Source organism: Helicoverpa zea, chromosome 6 (assembly GCF_022581195.2).
Source record: "Helicoverpa zea isolate HzStark_Cry1AcR chromosome 6, ilHelZeax1.1, whole genome shotgun sequence".
NCBI classification, from domain to species: domain Eukaryota; kingdom Metazoa; phylum Arthropoda; class Insecta; order Lepidoptera; family Noctuidae; genus Helicoverpa; species Helicoverpa zea.
This window is the reverse complement of record NC_061457.1, coordinates 297,865-317,923: the sequence shown is the minus strand read 5'-3', so window position 1 is coordinate 317,923 and position 20,059 is coordinate 297,865. Positions and strand designations below refer to the sequence as shown.

The window sequence follows — 20,059 nt, the reverse complement described above, 5'->3', positions numbered from 1 at the left end:
CACTCACTGACTGACTGACTCACTCATCAAAAACCTAGACCACTTCCAATAGTCGCATTGACTTGAAATTTGGCATGGAGGTAGGTCTTTATGTCCAGGTAAAGGGAAAAATCTGAAAATGGCCAAGTGTGAGTCGGTTTCAAAATAATGAAGGTGTTTTATACCCCTAAGGAACTAAAACGAACTAAATTCATCTATATTTATATAATATATCTTCGAATGGTCGTACCGATCTGAAATTCGTTACAAAGGTTTGTATTTAGTCAAAGTAAAGTAAAAATCTGAAAACGGCCAAGTGTGAGTCACTTTCGAAAATAACGAATGTGTAACTTTGATCCACGAACATAATATATGATAATATGTCATGTCAGTCAGTTGGTAAATCTAAAAATAGTTACTTTTTAATGTAAAGTTAAAAATAGTTACTTTTTAATGATGTTACTTGGCAAGTTTTAATAGAAAATGATATACTTGATTCATTGCGTTTAGTAGGTTTATAACAAGGTGTGTGAAAGCTTGCCAAGTAACATCATTAAAAAGTAACTATTTTTAACTGAGGTATGTTTATGGAACTTGGTACTTATTCAGATCTCACTTCTTTTATAGGCGAAGCATTCCCATATTATCGAACTTGGCAGCCTTTCACATTTTTGTTTTGGGTGGGTTGCCTTGTAAATTACGTGATAGTCGACACAAATGCGATGTGCATACGCAGTGGTTCTGTACGTACTTAGGTAGGATACTTTATGTTCCCTGTCAGTGCCGGAGATTATTCGGCATATTGAAACGCTTGAATTTAAAATTCTTCAGTATTGATGGATTTCATGCTAAAATAAAAATTAAAGCAAAAAATAAGTAAAAGCCTTTTAGAAGCGTGTTGTAATCATTGAGTTTTTGTGCTATGTATTGACGTAGTGTTGTTGTTTGTTGCAGATCGCGAGGCGACATGGTGTCGCCGAGGCCAATGTTCCTGTTGCTGGCAACACTTCACTTCGTTGCCTTCTGTCGAGCCGGTAAGTGCACATTTTCATAATAGAACTACTTTTAGAATATAGAGGAATGAAGATAACAAGAATTAGCAGGGAAAATTAGGGATTAGTAGGAGTGTTGTGTTATGTATTTATGAACAGATGAGAGATTACTAGATCAGAATCAAAGTATCTTCTAAAGAGTTCGAATTGCAAGATAAATATTAGACAAGCATATAACGAATAAGCAGAACGAACGCGTTAATCAATACGGAACGAATTCGTTTGATTTAAAGCCTCATGCGCAAAACGCAATAAAATCTATAATATTTGTAGTCAAACAGACTGGGTCTTGTTTGTTTTTCCTCATAAACAATCAGTGGACAATGTCAGGTGGAGCGGCGCAGGCGCAGCGCTTTTTATTGACTCAGCTGAGTCACTCGCCAAAACCGAAGGTCATGGCGGTGACGTCACGCGGTTCTCACGTCTCACTGGGCTTCATCAGGATATAGATTTACATCTTCACACTATTTGACACGGTTATTAATTTCATACAACGAATAGGTGCGATAGGTCTAGCTATGGGTGTGTTGAACGTATAGGCTTTGATCTAAACCCTGCAAAATTAAAAGCTTCAGAAAACTGTAACAGTTTAACCACTCTCTCTTCACGCAGTAGTAGTTTGTGTATATATGAGCGATAAGCCGCAGCCCACTGACGCAGGAGATGGTGGCGCCTGATACAGATAATTTGATGGAGTGCGGTATTTCCCGCCGCTGTGAAAGTGCAGCCTTATGTGCCTGCTCCGAGCGGAATGTGCGCCTATCTTAATGTTGTTAAATATTGAGGGCCCGGGCTTTCCTGGTATTTTTATTGATATTAGCCGCTGTGTTATCAGACTGACTGAATTGATGGCGTAGTTTGCATAAAATGTTCGTATCTTATTGTTACAAACAGAAATAAGGAACTCTTTGCAATTTTACCGGTTTTCACTGTGCTTTTTATTCTTATTCACGAAAAAATGTCGTAAGAAATTCTAGAAGCTGGTTCGAAAAAATAGTGCTTATCATGATTCTTTATTGCAAATGCGATCGGTTTCCTCTGACAGCGTAACACTAAATGTCACGTCACTAAAAACGTGTTAGTATCGGTGTCAGTGTCGATGTCGGTGTCAGCCATCCGAAACATCTCGGAGGAGGCTACATCTGCCGGGAGTGGCAATCTAATACGTGCCCCGACTGCCGATCGAAACTAAATTTTAGGTCTTTTATAACCAACACGATTATAATAGGTTATAGGAATCTTAGTAGACTATTCGGAGGATAAACAATGTAGATATAGCGTTTGTTCTATATCAGAAGGGAATTCAACTTTATACAGCCGAATCTATTTATTTAGGTTATATGGCTGGGCTCCTGCTAGCCATATAACCGGGATTTCGTAATAAAATTCTGAAGATTTGTCTGATCATTTACCGCAAGCCAAGTTTTGGACTTTGAGTGCAATGAAACACAAATTCTGAGAAGGTTAGTCACTTCATTCTTCCGTCTTAGGATACCGCTATTTAATACAGTTCTTTTAACTTAACTTAATCCACTATTTAATTAAATCAGCAATGGCAATTAACACATAATACGAAGCATATTTCCAAATTCTTGATTTTTATCTACTATTCGTAGTGCTCAAAGTATTTCAGTACAGTTTATAAAAATAACACAAAATAAGTATTACTTACTCAGATAATCATTAAGCAATATTTATCGCAAAAATGCTCTTGAAAAGTAAAAATATACTCATACTTCAAAATCCTTCCAACGACAGTGGATTTGACTTATCTGAATTTCCGAAAACATGATTTATATCCTTTTGACAAGGGTAGGTTGTTGAACACAGTCTTCTGGCAAATATTCATATAATCCTAAATCAATCGGACAAGTCGAATATACCTTCTTAAAAGCTACAAAAGAACCAAAGTTCTATCAGTACCCAATAGTGTTTGTTGCTATCTAGTATACGTATATAAATGTTGGCGCGTATACAGTTAATTGCAATTAGCTCGCTAATGAGAATTGATGCGCTGCGTGCCGACAGCCGCGGTATCCAGCTACGATCTGCGACCTCCAGGGATACTATCTAACTATAATTCATTATACTTACCTACCCATAATTATGTATTGCGTATTGATTGAATACCTACTACTGTCAATTAATCAATTAAATCAATTAGTAGATTTATTGAAAGTTCTTCGTGCTACGAAGCTTTCTAATGTGTTGAAATGGACCTGTACCTAAGGCACACACTTAGGCACAAAGGAGTTGAATTTTTTATTTCCGTTAGCACTACGCATAAAACCTAGGATAACCCTAAAGGAGACGTGCCATCAGAAATATAGTCCTATACACTGCTTAGTAAGGTCCACGTTAGCCAAATGATACCTAGGTAGGCGAGGAGTCTAGATTACGGGCCGGAGGCTGCGGCTATCACACGCAGTTGTACGAGCATCGTTAACACATTCCGCCAGATAGCGATGCGCGGCCATTACAGCCTGCCGCGCGAGGTATGTAGCGCCCTGCTGTGGGAAACTACTACTATTTGCTTAATTACCTATAGTTTCTACTTAATGCCATAGTAAATGTTTTTATAATCATATGAGCTCTAGAAACTTAAGATGACGATGGTCTACAAACTGACACCAAAATTGCACAGCGGCTAACAGTTCAATGCTGTCATTGCAACACTGCAAACATGCTAAAGGCTGAGTTAGTTGCAAAACTCAGACAATGAGTTTAGCAATAACGGAAGACACGACTAGTCTTAATAATTCTTACTTCCCACCAAAAAACTCAGGTACTTCCTCAAAGATGACACCGTGAGATAACGCGCTAAAATTAATAAAATTACGAGACTATTACTTAGTGGCGCGCGTCCGGCTGAGTCACGCTCGGAATGCCGTCGGTCCGGCCGGCGCCCCCTCCGCCCCGCCCGCACCCGGTGGGGTCCAGTGTCAGTGTCTACTGGGCCTAGCCATGGGAATTGCATAGCACATACATATTGCTCATCTTTGGATGACACGTCCCACGGATTACGAGCGATGAGAGGGTGACATAAACTCCACAAGGGACGGCTTTGTTGAATAAACACTTATTGTAGTGGAGTGAATAGGAAAAGTAAGCGTGCTTCAATTGATTTCAGATGTTGTCAGAGCTTATTATTTAAAGTTACGACTTTGCATCATTTTATGTAGCTTTAAAAGAGTAAGTTGTGTATTTCATCTGACGTCTTTCATCTTTAAGAGGGTTCTCACAAGTGATCTTACCTAACAAATACATTTGAAGGTGTCCCAAAGCACTTGTACCTCAACTACTTTGGGTCCTTGAAGGGCAAAGGTATCGTACCGAAGGGTAAAGGTGTTACATCATCGTGTACAATTTGCTGATGGCGGCTTCCAGGTGCCGAGGGACGAACCTTTCCCTGGCTATTAATACCAGCAAATATATTTATAGCGCACTCTTGGGTCCACCACATAAACTTAAATAGATTACACTCTATTTGGAAAGTCATGTTTTGTGTTAAGGGTTTTCTTAAAGAAGGTAAGGCATTGATGGATGATAAGAATGTTTCAGTTTTCGATAAAAGCAATTCAAATGTTCTAAAGTGTCGCAGCGGGAGGGGCGTTTGATTGATTAGCGATGAATAGTAGAGTTTTAACTTTAATACGACCCTCACAGAAAGACATATAATTTTATTAAAATTGCAGACTTTGAGGCTAGTCAAAAACTTGTGTAATCTTTCACTTGAGGACAAACTAGGGCGTCTCATCTTGACGCAGCAGTTTGTCACAGTTTGACGGCGATTGATAAAACGAAGGGTTCGTTGGGGACGGAAGCATCATTCCTCAATCAATCAGTTGCGGTATTGCATACGTAAATATATGTCAGAGGACTGTTTGTCGGACGGAAATCGGCAATAATTTTAGAAAATCTTCCATTTCACTTGGGCAAGGGAAATCTTATAGGTACTATAGTATCTATTTATCTTCCTTATATATAACAACTTTAAATATCCAGCCGGTCGAATTGATTTAATTTTAGACGCTATTTATAACTCAGATAAAACATAGTTAAATGTGAATGTAAAAAATCCGCAATAAGTTATATAATTACTTAGTAAGGACACAATTACTTAGTATGGTAAAGTACAGTGCACAATGCAGGCTCGGGCGGTAATCGCTTTTGAACCAATTAACGGCTTTTGATGAGCGTGTCATTTTGTTCACTTCTGGTCAAGTGGGAAATTATGTTTATTGTGACTTGTGTTACCATTGTGGTCCATTGAAATGGTTGCCATTGAGTTTCGATATTATTTTTTATCAGTGTGTGTAAGTAACGCAGTTAAAGTGATGTTATATTACTGATAAAAAATCTTAACATTCTGTCACCATCGTTTGCATTCAGTGACTATCAGTTAGTTGTAATTTACTCTACAGCGTCCCTGTCTTAACCAAATTCGAAGTAGCTAGAGAAACATAACCCGACGAATCCCGTTTTTATTCGCCTTCTGATAACGTGAGTGAAGCCTGGTGGCTGATGAAAGTCGTGACAAGGGCGTGGGCTGGTATCGATCGCGCCCGTGACACGCCGTGTCTAGTCCCTAGGCGCTCCGCCACGGGATAAACTATCGATTTGTTCCCTCTACATCGAACGCGCAGAGGGAAACAAAGGGAACTCGGTGAAGGTCGGTGCAGCAATGGTTGTAGATTAATTATGTTTGGTTAGGGGGTGCAGGCGGTTGTCAAGGATAAGGTTCTACATTGTTATTGTAGTTGCTAAGATTACGCAGGAACATGATAAGGGAGAAAATTCATTTGAAAACGGGTAAATGGCGTCAATTGCAATGTTTATTCATATATTGAAGAAATATTATGATTACTACGAGGATCTCTTGCGTATTTTTTGCAATAAATACAATAATCAATCAACATTGTAAGTATGCAACATTATTACTAAAAAAAACACTTAATTTGCCCTCGTAAGGAAGAAGTGTGAAACATTCAGGCCAGTAATATCAGACTTGCAGTGTAACATTATAATCGAGTACTGAAACAATGGCTCATAAATCGATGGCCTGCAATCGAGTTAATAACACGAGTTAATCAGAGTGGTCGACGTCAGTCGGCGCCCGCGACGTCACACCACTGCTGACCGACTGCGCGAGTGTTGGTGTCGAGACGTGGTACTCGTGCTCACATCACTATACGTTGTAGACAGTAAAATGAAATAACACCGGAATAAATATTCAACACAACCTTATTTGGAGAATATTTGTAATCATACTAACTAACTGGATTAATTCTCATGACTGGCAGAATATTACAACCACCTATAATTTCTTTAACCAAATCTAACTACCATTTAGGCAGATACAAACTGAACATAATTGTAGATATTTAAACAATTTAAATAAAATAGCAATAAAATGGTGGCCTTGTTAGTATTGTTTGCGACTCGAGGCACAACGACGAAGTTCAAACTATAAGCTATGAGTTTCAGCAGGTATTGCCACACGCAATGCAATGCTTATCGATTGTCCTTTGTTCAGAGTAATGAAGTTATACTTCATAATATACTCTCTCAAACAAAAGCTCCATCCAACATAATAAAGTAATGGATTCACGAAAACATTAAAAGCTGTACGCGATTATATTGGAAAATTCGCGTGTACATTGTAGAACATACTTGTTCAGACGATTATTGAGTTTGTTTTTCTCACCAAACATAAAACAGTCAGAAGGTTTACTGGAGGACCTGACAACCTTCAGCATTAAGTTAACTATGTAGTATTTTTTCTGGGGATGTAAAGATTGCCAAATAATTTACTGCTAAAAACCTCTGACTTCATTGTATGTATAAATATTTCTTAACGCCTCGTACCTCTGGTTTAAGACGCATTTGTCCTTCTGTACTTGTCTGTTAGTAATGTCATATAAACCAGCATACAAACTCAAACACAGAGAGGTTGAACAAACACGACTCGGAGCCTGCAGTCAGTCCGGGGAGACGTGATCGATCACATGATCGCTTATCTTAACGGTGCTCATTAACGGGATCAGGTGATAGCGCTCTCGCGCACGAAACTTGACGAATTGTGAAAGAAAATCATTTATATTGTTCTTTATCTCCCTTGCTAATTATTTCTGAAAAAAACCACTTTGCTGCAGTGTCTGGTTATCTGGTCCTAATGATTGTAGTGCCCGGCCTTTTGTTATTGGACTTGTAGGGGACGTGAAAGTCGAGTCTATTTTTTTTTACGTCAAGTCTGAAAGTCTCTTTTATAGTCGTGTAAGATAAAAAATAAGACGACCGTCTATTGAAAGCACCAGCTTACTAAAGAAGATTTAAAAATATAGCCTTTTTTCACAAGATAGTATGAAAATCTAGATTGTACGACAGTCTCATTAGCAAGCGGCGCTCAAAGGCGAATATAGTCCGTTAATTAACCTGTATGACAAAGAACTCTGTGTGAGTGGAGAGGCGAGCGGCTCCGGCTGGCAGCATATGTTTTAATTAAAGCCGTCGCCTTCAGCCGGGTGTGCGCGGCTAGCTTGGCTGTAGCCCCCGGGTAGGTATGTCTGGCTACTGGTAATGAAAGACCGGGATGCGGCCAGCATATTACGTACACCACACTGCACTAATTAATATTGTAGAGCTCGTATTAATTAGGTAATAACTCGTAGCGGTAAAGTCGGTAAATTAAAACTAATTTAAAGTGTAGCTAACAAGGGTGGTTTGTATTGTGAGTGTAGTGATACTTCGCTATGTTAGTCATAATGAGCCGTCTGTATGTAGAACAAAAGAGAATGTAGCGAGTCTAGTTTAACATTACGTATCTTTATGTTTTTCTTATCAAAGTCATAAATATGTGCCGTTAACGCTTATATACTTTTGTTATTAGATGGCATTATATGTATAGTAGGTAGTATATAGTAGGAAGTAGTTCGAGGTGATGAGATACATTGACCTGTGACTTCCATTAAGAGCATCCTGCGGCAGATAACTCGACTACCCTCGGTGGTGAAGTAGGGCGGCGGTTATAAGGTTAATAGTGTCGGCGGTTCTTGATCGCCGCCCTACTTACAGTTCACCCGCCCGCCCTTCGCTCGGGCGAGTCACTGACTCCGACACAGCCTTCGTTAAGGTCGCCGCGTTAACCTTTGTACGGACAATTATAACCGCGCCTTTGATGGACTTAATTATGTTGGTCCCATTTTTAGGTAATTTTATCTTCGCTACAATGTTCTTATAGCGTGGGGATCGGTCGGCTTGTAGTCACTGATGTCACAACATTGGAAAATCTTTAACGTCATAAGTTAGTTACATTACGTACATACATAGCTACATTTCGGCGGCAAATTAGCTCATGTCTTATGTGTGTGGTCCACGTACTGAGGGAACTACGTGCTGTACTCGTTAGCAGAAGCCTATCTCTGTGTCTAATATCATCACAATCGGCTTCGCTGTTTTGCGTGTGAGCTCAACAAACAAACAATTTCACTTGTGCATTTATAATATTAGTAAAGATTTAGGTAAATAGTTAATAGAACTGTCGTATTTCTCATCTCATTCAGCTATTTATGACTGTTAGTTTACATAACACTTTTCTGAAATAACCGCACATTACCTAAAGAATGCATTAATTTGAAACGGTTTACATAAGTAAATGAGACTGAGGATATGAGCGGGCAGTCAGACGAATGTGGTAGGGTTAGTCATATCGATAGTTATAAGCTAATTGATTAGTGATTAAAATACTAGGACATACTTGAACATATTTGATTTTGCATACAAATGGCGGTTGTTATTTATAGTCTGGTGAACAATTTAACCAACGTTACTGCCGTTTCCGATTCCATATGTAATCCGCAGATTTGTGTGCTTCAAATCAAGTATATTTATTTGGTTAGGACAACGTTCGACTTGAGCACTGATCTCATTATTCTAAGAAAGAGGGATATAATATAGCTTCCTGCTTTAGATAAACAATATACCTAAATAGATAAGATAGAGAAATACATAAGACGTAAAAATGTATATTGTATTTTTATAAGTGGTATTTGCGTGCAAACACAAGTGGCGCACAGTTATGAGTTCAAACAATTCACGTTCTAGTTGACACAATGTGCATTATTTAAGTTGTTTGTTTAGGCTTTCTTCTGAATTGCGAGTTAATGAGATAAATATAACCGTGTTAAATAGCGATATCATAAATAAACGATATTTTCATTACAACTACCATGAATAATTAACATTGTTGTAAAAAAGTAAATAGAGCTACAGGCATTTTTTTGAGAAATTTTATGTGGACGTGATCTATTTTGTACTTTATGTTGTAAATATCCCATACCTACGTACTTACAGGTAGTCATCATATTTCAATTAACAGTATCAGTGCCCCTAATTTGGGCTAACATTGTCACCTGTCCTAACTCGCTACCTGCACACCGCGCGTCTATTAAGAACCTTAATTAATGAACACCCATTAGACCGTGACATGGTACAGCAATTACCATACTTACGTGTGTAATGAACTCTTGACTTACTCTATATGTGTTTACTATACAGTGACGTCATAGTTCGCTTAATAATTATATTATCGCCTAGCTCTTGACGGGACAAAATAATTAAACAAAAATTTTGTGAGCGTTTTCCTTAATATTGTTAAAAATAACAACTGAAATGATTGATGTTTGTATGGAGGAAAACCCCATAAATTATTGCAATTTGCTCACTAAATAACTTATTGGTAAAGTCTATTCGACCTTCATTTCATTATAAGAATAGGATCTACAAAAAGTAGTTTAGGGCATAATATCCTACTTATATTATAAATGTGAAAGTTTGTGAGAATGTATGGATGTATGTTTGTTATTCAATCATACAAAAACGGCTGGACCGATTTGATTGAAATTTGTTATGTAGATAGGTGATACCCTGGATTAACACATAGGCTACTTTTTATCAACACACCACGCGGGCGAAGCCGCTGGCGGAAGCTAGTTTTTCATAAAGAACATTACTACCACTGAAAAACTATATCTTATATAGGTCTTTTTCAGGTATTCAGAAGGTATGATCGAGATTGCATTCCAAGTTAGATCGTTTAGTATTCCAACCCTTACGTAGCCGAGTCTAACGTTGTTCACAGTAGTTAAGCTCATGTTGAACCAAAGTTCGAACTGTGGAGCAACTACTGAGTTTTGTAGTGCCAAGTTCTGTAACGCGAGGAAATATATTTTTATTTTTCACATTAAACTTTAAGTGAATCTTAGAAATGTAAGAAAAAAACGTATAAGTTATGTAGCTTGTTGGAAAAATATTTACGAGTTCAGATGTTTTTAATGAGTGTGACGTGACGTGCTCGTTAAATATTTGCGCTGACGTCATCACACGGCTACGTATTTGTGTGCGCCGTGACGTCATGCGCCAGGTTTCGCACATTTGTCGTAGTTTGCTTTATTTGCACTGAAGGCTCTTCAAATTGAAGGCTTTCATGTTTTTTGTAACAAATTGTCTAACAGGAAAATAATTTAACGAAGCAAAATATATTTGCATTTTAAATTCTTATTTTAATTTTGTTTAGAAATATTATTTATATTTGTTGAATGATTATTACTACTTCCGTAAAAAAATGCGAATATTTTATTTTAATAAAGTTAGCTTTAGTTTGGTTGAGTTAGACGTGGTTATGGAAGTGTCATTAAGTTATGTAGCATCAGAAATTATAACTTTCAGATGAGCAGGCTTTCTTCATTAGTGTAGTAATATTTTGCTAGATTTACGATACAGATGTTAGAGGTGATTGAGAAAGTGCAGTTATTACGTGACGCTGTGATATAATACAAGACTTTTGTTGATAAATAACATAATAGTGAAGTCCGAGCGAATTCGAAAGGATTGCTTCACAGTGCACTTGCCGCGATAACTGCCGAACCTAAATACTTGCAGTTTCATCATTTTCAGTGTCTTGGGCTTGCTGCAATTTTATATAATTTACACTACAGTAAAAAACATTTACTTTGTAGGCCAAATTATGCCAAATCTGCCTTTGTTTATTGTGAAAGTGTAAAAATTAATATTTTTTTAAATATGATTAGAAAATTGATTATTCAATCTTTATATTCTCAGATGTATATCAATCAAGTTTGTTGACTGATTGTCACACGTGCTGACGTTGTACACGCGTCCTTCTAAATTAATGATATAACCACAGATATAACGCTACCCCGCACAATGGCTTGACAAGGCAGACACAAATCCTACGAGAAATTCATCTTTTATGAGAAAATACAAAAGTGAAGCGGAGTTTTTCTCTAGAGTAAGGCGACATAAAAATTGCGAGCGTCGCATTCAGCGCGATTCGGGACATAAATCAAAGAGCTCCGTAATGGCGGCGCCCATTCACACGCGCACTGAAAGGCGACGCGACGCGACTGTACGCGGCACGGCGCGACGCGACGCGCACAGTTCAATTATGTGAGTGAGTGGATGCTCTTATGAGATTATTGTAAAAGCTCTCACATTCTATATAAATATATTATCTCTTGAACACCACTTCAAAGTAAAAACATTTCAAGGTCCTTTTGACGTTGATGTGTTAATATCCTACTTATATTATAAATGTGAAAGTTTGTGAGAATGTATGGATGTATGTTTGTTATTCAATCACGCAAAAACGGCTGGACCGATTTGATTGAAATTTGGTATGTAGATAGGTGATACCCTGGATTAACACATAGGCTACTTTTCATCAACACACCACGCGGGCGAAGCCGCTGGCGGAAGCTAGTAGTTAATATAGCAAGTCATTTGGAGACTGACAAAAACTAAAAGAAACGTTTGTTTCCTATTTTCCGGTACATTATGACAGCAGCAGATAGTATTTTGTTGTTGTGCAGATATATTGCAATGCAGTGATATCTGATATTGCAGTAAACAGCCGTAAAATTGCCAAGCAGAATTGAAGCCAGTTGCAACGTTGCAATCTTGTAACGCAGCACAGTTGCTTTTATGAAATAAGTGCATAATCGTATTCGTTTATTATCTACGTAATGCATGCCACACAGTCTCGGCTTGCGAACACTTTACCTAGCAATGATTATGTCGGAATCTTTACGCTTCGAACATTGTTTACTACATAAGGTTTTGATGTTCAAATCAGAAGTAGTTGTAGGGTGAGTTGTCCATTTATTTGAGTCGCACAAGGGAGCCCTCAGGGCGGGTACTCAAGAAAAACAAAACTTTTCCAGCGAGTAATTAGTCGTTGATTTCAAGTTAGCGAGTCGCAGCGACAAGCGCGAGTGGCTCTCAGGCGAGGGGAGAGATCAAATGTTACTTTATAGCGAGCACTACTTGAACTGCATTCTTTTGAAAGCATTTTACTAGGGGAAAAGTGGTGATTTCAAGTGGATAAATGAAGTATAACGATGAAAATATAAAGGAGAAAGCTGTAGGTACTTACCATTATTTGAAAAATACCAAAACTAAAAAGTAATAGCGTAATCCTACAGAAAATGCAATATGCATTTAAATGTAGCTATCGGCGAGTGTTGAAATTGGGCATGAAAAGTAAAAACATTTCACCTGAAATAGATGATCAAATATTGACAATAGAAAGTTTATAAAAGCTTTTTAAATAATTGAGTATATTCTCAAACAATGCTCTTAAGTAGCTCAGCTTTGCTTGCTCATTAACATTTCACAATCAACGGAGACAGATAGAATCGATAGTAATTATGTTACCCGAGAGGGAATTCTGTTTCTAACTCGCTCGTCTGCTGCGGGGCCGGGATTACGGAGCTAGATGCAAATTGTCGGGAGCCCAGGGACCTCAATCAGATACAATTGCCGACGGGATCGTATTTGTGAGCCACCGCAGCACTGTCGCCAAGCCACAGCTTTGTAGATGTTTATATTGTAAATGCGAAGTTCTAAATACTTCTCTTATCATCACTAATAACTTAGGCGTTAGGTAGTATTGTAGCAGTTGTATTTTAAATTGTATTTATCAATGGTGTATTTATCTATTTTAAAGATTGATCTAATTTGAATTGACATAACTTGAATATATTCACAAACAAAATGGAATGTTTTGAATATTTTGTTTAACATTTACAAAATTCCTATTCCCCCTGTGCCAACCCTGTAAAATGATTATATAAAGCGTTGTTCTGTTGTTGCAGGTCCCCTGGGCCCGCTGCCGAACGTGACCAGCGCTGACGTCGCCCTGAAAGAAGGTGACTTCAGTTGTTTTGTATTGTTCATTAAGTTGAAGCGACAGGCCTTCGGGAATACGCTGCTGAGCAGAGGATATTCATTTTAAATGGAGTTTGATTTAGTTACAAGGAATTGGTAACCAGTTTACCGTTTTAAATTATGGCTATTGTTTAGATATCACAATAAATCATGTTATTAAAGATTCATACTTAAAGGGTGTAAAGTAAATGCAGTAATTATATTAACTGTCCTGCATCACAAACCTTTTACTATTTCCGTGTCTTTGATACATTGTGTGTGGCATGGCTGGCATTTTCTTGGTTGAAGTCTACAAATATAGACATTATTAACTTGGTTCTTCCCCAATTTCCAGGTAGCTGTGCTCTGGGCGACGTGGTGTACATGGCGGGCGACGAGCTGCCAGGCACGGGTCCCTGCGAGCGCTGCCGCTGCGATGCCGGCGACGTGCGCTGCGAGCGCCAGCGCTGCGAGCCGCGTCCCGGCTGCAAGGCGCTGCATCGCCCCGACCACTGCTGTCCGACATACCAGTGCGGTTAGTACTAGCTTTGACCGTTTATGTACCTTATCAACAACTAATACTAAAGGATAGAAGATAGATACAAACTGTCGCGTGACTCTATCGTACTGTAGGAAATTACATATATTCCATTAGTTAAGAGAAATTATAATGGCTGTCGCTGCGTATACAATTTTGTAATCACCTGGATATGCTGGAAACCGATTTTAAGCTGACTGGGTATATGATTAGGAATATGAAATTCCGTAAAGCTCAAACGTAAGTATATGTTCTTATTTTGCCCTCAAATGATTTCAGAATGTGAGCAAGAAGGTCGGGTGTACGGTAACGGTGAGAAGCTGGTGGACCCAGCAGACCCGTGCCGCGTGTGCTACTGCCAGGGCGGCGAGGTGGTGTGCCGGCGCATCGCGTGCTTCGTGCGCGACGACTGCACGCCGCGCCTCGTGCCCGGCCGCTGCTGCCCCGAGTACGATAACTGCCCTCTCAGAGGTACGCTGTGAAACACAAGTCTCAACTCGAAAATCTCTAAGCTAAAAATGCATAAAGCAAACTTTAAAAACATATTTTTTCTGTTTTCAGGCGTAACTAGCTTGCCGGGCGTATCATCTTCAATCTCAAGCTCATCCTCGTCTGAAAACCCACAATCGCCGAAAGAGAACATCAAACAGGAGATCACTATCAAGGAAATCACACCTGTGTCCGAAATACCAGTGATCACAGATGTCAAGATCAAGGAGATTCTACCTTCCCCGAGCATTGAAGTGGCTGAATATTCTTCGTCTAAGTCACCTCTTATACCACGAGAGGCTACTTCCGAAAAGAATATAAAAGATATTGACTCTAAAACGGAATCCCCCAGCATTGTCGAAGTGCACTCATCATTACCAGTAATTGTATCTTCACCTGACGCGATACAATTTACTGAAGCCGAAAATAAAAACGAAGATGCGCCTCCCTCTAAAATCAGCTTCTCTACGCAAGATTCCATACATAGCGCAATTTATCCATCAAATGTGCCAATAGTAGCCACTATGGGAATTCCTCCAGTCACCCCTGAGTCAATACCCATGGCAACAACCAAAGCCCCGATCATCGAAGAAGAAGATTTCGACCACAATCCCGCTTTTCCACCACTTCCAGACGATTTAGCTGTTTTGAGAAATCACGAGGATGAAATTGTGCCAGAACAAGTTGTCGATAGCGACCATGTATCAAGTCACGACATTACTGTGGCAAATGTAGCTCCAACTATCCTACCAGAAGTGAAGGAAACGTTGGCAACTACACCGAAGGATCTTCCTGATACATCTACAATAACGACAACAGAAAATCCTAAAACATCAACTGATGCGACGACACCTTCCCAAGCCGACATCCCAGCCAGTACTGAGGCACCTGCCTATAAAGAAAGTCCTATGCTTAATTTGAGGTCGGCCATACCAACGGAGATACTCAATGCTCCATCAATAGGGCCTGAAGATATACCTGCAGAGTTAGACGAGACAACAATATTTGCTGATGTCGTTACGCAAGCAGCAATCACCACAGTTACAACTGAAGAACCCAAGAAACTAGAAGAAATTATCACACAAAAAGCAGAAACGACTGTTGATTTTAGAACATCAAGTGAACTGATTACATCTGTAGGCCCTGAATTTGAAACTTCTACCATACGTAAAGTAACGGAAACTGAACTAGAACCAAGTACAAAGGAACAGGAACAAACTACCAGCTCTATAGCGAAGTCCAACGTTGCGACTGAAGTTACTTCGCAGACAGAACTTAGTTCCCTGCCAATCGAAACTAGCGATCAGAACCCACCTGAGGTACCTGAGAATACCACAAATGATAAGGAAGTAACTTCTACCGCAGATCCTTTAGATATCAGCTCTAAGTTGCCTATCACCAGTTCTGAAATTATAACTGTATCAAGATCAGCCTCTAACGAAAACACTGGCTTTGAGAATGTAGAAACTACGGAATTCATCGTGTCATCATTTGGCTCCTCTGAAACTGCCACAGATGCTGTTGAGTTAATTAAAATATCTGCGGACCCTGAAAAAAATGCAGCGATTATTGAATCTACTGATGGTCGGAAATCAAATGAATTGACAGACCTCATAGATCTTGTTCGTGACGTAGCATCTATCAGCGACCACGTAGAGGAATCCACTACACAACAACAATCCACGACTGCTGCAAGCATTTCCGATTCTGAGGAACTAATTCCAGTTAATGCAGGATACAAGAGCAAAAACAAAAACATCAATCAAAACTCCATCACGGAGGTGCCGCTCAAAAATAAAATCAAGCCCAAGGTCGAGATCGAGGACGACGAGTCTGAGAGCGTCACAGATTCACCGCCACCCTTCGATAAGGTGGAGCCCACTACGCGCAGACCCATCATAGACAACGTGTCAGATGACGTCAACATCTCTGAAAATAAGACCGATAAAAAGGATATTGAAATTATCACGCGATCCTATGTTCCCACGATCAATCATCGGCGACCTACTAAAGTTGTAATGAAGAAGAGCAATGAGAAACCGGCAACATCTGAGGAGTCATTGGGGGTGTCAGCTTCGGCTGAGACTACCACTGATTACAGCGTCTCCAACGAAACAAGCGGTTCAAATGAAACTGAGGGTTCAGAAATACTCTCTAGCGTAACATTGCATGCGCCTTCGAGCACTGACTCGAGTATCGTTACCACTACTGCTGCCGTGAGCATCGATGCCATCAGTACGGGCGCTCCCACCAGCACACTTGCTCCCAGCACTGTGACGGAAGCCAGCAGCACGGTCGCGCCGACGAGCACGCCGGTCCCCGACAGCGGCGCGGCGGCCACCACCCCCGGCGCTCCCCCGAGCTCGGCGCAGTGAGCGGCTGCGCCCTCACCCGCATGGAACCTCAGCTAATTAGCATTTTATAGAGAGTAAGTTTCGTTCTTGAAACTGTAAGTTAACGTAGAGACTACTAGGTTTATAGGTGTATGCGACCCTTTCGGAATCGATCATATTCCTCGTCAATTGATAGCCGATGATGGGATACCCGTCTACGGTTGTTTATATGTATTTTGTATTGTAAGTAGACGGCCGGGACTGGCTGGCCGAATTTATGTGTATTAGCTGGACAAATTATTTATAATACATAGGTTAGCGTTAGGGAGCGAGCGTGGCCGGCGCGGCCGCCGCCCGCGATGCAGCGAGGCGAGTCGGCGGCTCCTCGCGTTAGCGGATAAGTTATTTATTTGTTTAGTGAGAGATCGTGAGTAGAGTGATCGATAAGTAAGCAACCAAGCTAGTCAACTTGTGACAGTGCAGGCGCGCCGCCGGCCGCCGCACCAGACGCCACGTTGCCATTACTGCTAGCTGTATTTAACGAGAACATGACAAGCGCAGACGTTAACGTAAGCATTCCGAGAATAGATTTAGTTCCTTTATTTCGTGTAAGAACAAACTGTAGCGCCGCGTCGCAGGCGCAGCGCAACACTATATCATAACTAAATTTGGTACAAATCGAATTTGATATTTAGTATATTGTCTACGTTATGAAACGATAATGTTTAGGAGTAGACGAGTTAGTTATATGTGATCGCACGTACACTTTATTTATTGCACTTAGCGGCGGTGTATCGCGAGGGATTCTACCGGAAGGCTCAAGCGTAGCGTAAGGATAAATTATTGTAATCTACGTACGTTGTAATGAATGTTTACTTCTCATAGGTTCGTTCGGTTCCATTGTCTGCTACGGTCGGTTCATTAGTTGTGACTCCTGTGCGCGCGTGCGCAGACGGGCCGCCGCGCCGCGCATGCGCCGGACGCCCGTGTGCGCACGCGCTGTAGTGCGGCTTCTTGCTCCGGAAGACTGTTACTTTTCCCGGGCAATAAGCGCACGTGCTCACTGTATTATTTAATTAATGATTATTGTTTTTTTTACAAATAAAAGAAACCTAGACTGACGTTTTGTTTTATTTTTATCAATGTCAGAGTATCTATAGATAGCAGCCAGAGTTGACTGTAGTCATCACACAGCTACATGAAGTCACAGATGACGTAAATAGCTTCACGAAACGAGTATGTAATGAGTCCACTTAGAAACGAGTGCTGGTCTGCGAGGTCCCGGTATGGCTTGTGTTGCCTCACCGCGAGGCCGAGCCTTGTTGGGAGTGCACCTGGCACACTTGCGCACGCGCACCGCCTCGCCGCGGTAATCAGCTGCTACTTATGTACGTACTATGCCAATTTGAATGTAGGACTAATTTATGATTATTTTATTTATTTATTTTATTTATTATTTCAAAAATGTACTGTTTTAAAATAAACATTTTCCCACAAAACCGGTTTATCGGTTTGACTGTGGGTGATGAGCCGCATTGTCTTACATAAACTTATATAAATATACATTTATAATTTTTTTAAACTACTACAATATATATTATAATGGTATTACGCTACTCAATTATTTTATGAAAATACTTTTTTAACTTAACTTTAAAGAGTTTTCTATTATTTTCTTGTCTGATGTCTGCCGGTAAACTGTTGAGCACATATGGTACACGCTTCTTTAAAGTTCTATCACCAAAATAATTATGAACCCTTGGAACATTATATTTACCGGCAGGCATAGACCGTGTATTGTATGTATTTGATACAATAGATAAGTCATGCTCTTTTCTGCCGTGCTGATTTATGGCTAAGAGATATCTATGTTTTAAATGAACCGGTAGGATGTTACATATTTTAAATAACTTCTTGTAATCACCTTTGCAATTTAATTTGGTCTTTTTTGTAACTAGTAACTTGAGAAATCTTATTTGTAATGACTCTATTTTATTAATGTAAGTTTTAAAGGTTAGGCCATAGCTGTCAAGAGCATAACTTATTATTGATTCAACTAAGGATAAATACAGACTTCTTAAAATATTTATAGGAACTTTGTAACTTAAATGATAAAACTTACTAAGCAATATTCTTAACTTATTACAAATATAATCTATATGACAAGACCATGAAAAACTTTCATCAATTTTAACACCGAGATATGTAACAGAATTAACAGCTTCAATAGGCTTGCATTTACAGTTTTTCAAATCATTATGAAAGCATGAGTATTCATGAGTTATTAGTGTAGGAGTAGAAATAGACAGGTGTGTGTATGGTGATCTAATGACGAGAAGTTTGGTTTTATCAGCGTTTAAAATGATCCCATTGTCATGTGACCATTTGACTACCGCATCTACGTCTCGTTGGATTAGCTGACAAGTTTCTTGGATGTCGGTTCCGGCGCAGAGTATACAAAGATCGTCTGCGTACATGTATGACGAGCAATGACGCAGCACTCCGCATAGGCTGTTGACATGCATGAGGTAACAAATAGGACCACATCCTGATCCTTGAGGTACCCCGCTCCGTACCTTCACACTGTCACTGAAAGTATCACTCACCTTTACACGGTAGGAGCGCGCTGTGAGGTAATCACTAAACCATTTGTTCAGTGGTTGTCTCACACCGCACTCCTCCATCGCGTTAATAAGGGTATCTTTTTGTAAAGTATCAAACGCTTGCTTAGTTATTGCTTAGTTATAACGATTGCTTAGTAATGCGCTCATAACGAACCAATTAAACTTTAACGATGCTGTTAATTATGAGGCCTAGCTAAATGTTGATTGATGGTCATTATTACAATGGTAAACCTTGAAATTATGAAAATTATGGAAGGGTAGGTTCATATAGTAATGTACAGGCAAACTCTTTTTCGAAATATCCAGTTTTATAGCTAAAAGTTATTACTAAGTTCTTGACAGTTTGGTGCCTGCGCCTTATCTTTTGTTTAGAGCAATCTGTTGCAGTTATTAAGTTACATCTAAGCTGTATCGTATTAAGTAAGTATAGTTTGAGGTAAGATGTGAGTAAGACAGCCTTACTGTAGTGTTATTGAGGTTTCTTTCAGGTGTTTGATAGTAGAAGTCGAGTCTACGCTTGATAAGGGTTAAAATGCCTAGTTACTTAAAATAGCAATACTATCTTCAGAAAATTTTTGAGAACCAAAGTGATACCTAGAAGAGAAATACCTACGTTAAGAAAAAAAATCTTCATTTAATTATACAAATTAGTTAAGTTATTTGCTAAAGTCATTCCAAGCAGTTGCTATTTGAAACGATTTTATTGAGCAAATACCTCGGTTTATCATTAAACATGAACTCGTCAAACAAAACAATATTGGCACAAACCGACGAACTGCATATAAAATATTAAAAAAAACTGGTTATTATGTTTTACAC

General features: G+C 39.4%; 2 protein-coding genes across 2 annotated transcripts in view; one reads left to right on the top strand and one right to left on the bottom strand.

Annotated features, from left to right (window-relative positions):
* Window positions 1–17,737, top strand: part of LOC124631225 (mucin-5AC) — a 43,932-nt gene extending 26,195 nt beyond the window's left edge. The window contains exons 2-6 of the mRNA XM_047165481.1: window positions 934–1,013; window positions 13,205–13,258; window positions 13,612–13,791; window positions 14,074–14,265; window positions 14,356–17,737. Coding sequence (XP_047021437.1) covers window positions 934–1,013; window positions 13,205–13,258; window positions 13,612–13,791; window positions 14,074–14,265; window positions 14,356–16,658 — 2,809 coding nt within the window. The 3' untranslated portion in view covers window positions 16,659–17,737. The remainder of the gene's footprint in view (window positions 1–933; window positions 1,014–13,204; window positions 13,259–13,611; window positions 13,792–14,073; window positions 14,266–14,355) is intronic.
* A 306-nt stretch (window positions 17,738–18,043) lies between these two features.
* LOC124631275 lies at window positions 18,044–19,323 on the bottom strand. Its single transcript, XM_047165588.1, has one exon. The coding sequence runs from the start codon at window positions 19,298–19,300 to the stop codon at window positions 18,230–18,232; it is 1,071 nt and encodes a 356-aa protein (XP_047021544.1). The 5' UTR covers window positions 19,301–19,323; the 3' UTR covers window positions 18,044–18,229.
* Window positions 19,324–20,059: the final 736 nt, after the last annotated feature.

Excerpts from the sequence above, each read along its gene's own strand:
- LOC124631275 (XM_047165588.1), bottom strand. The coding sequence starts at position 19,300 with ATGGAGGAGTGCGGTGTGAGACAACCACTGAACAAATGGTTTAGTGAT.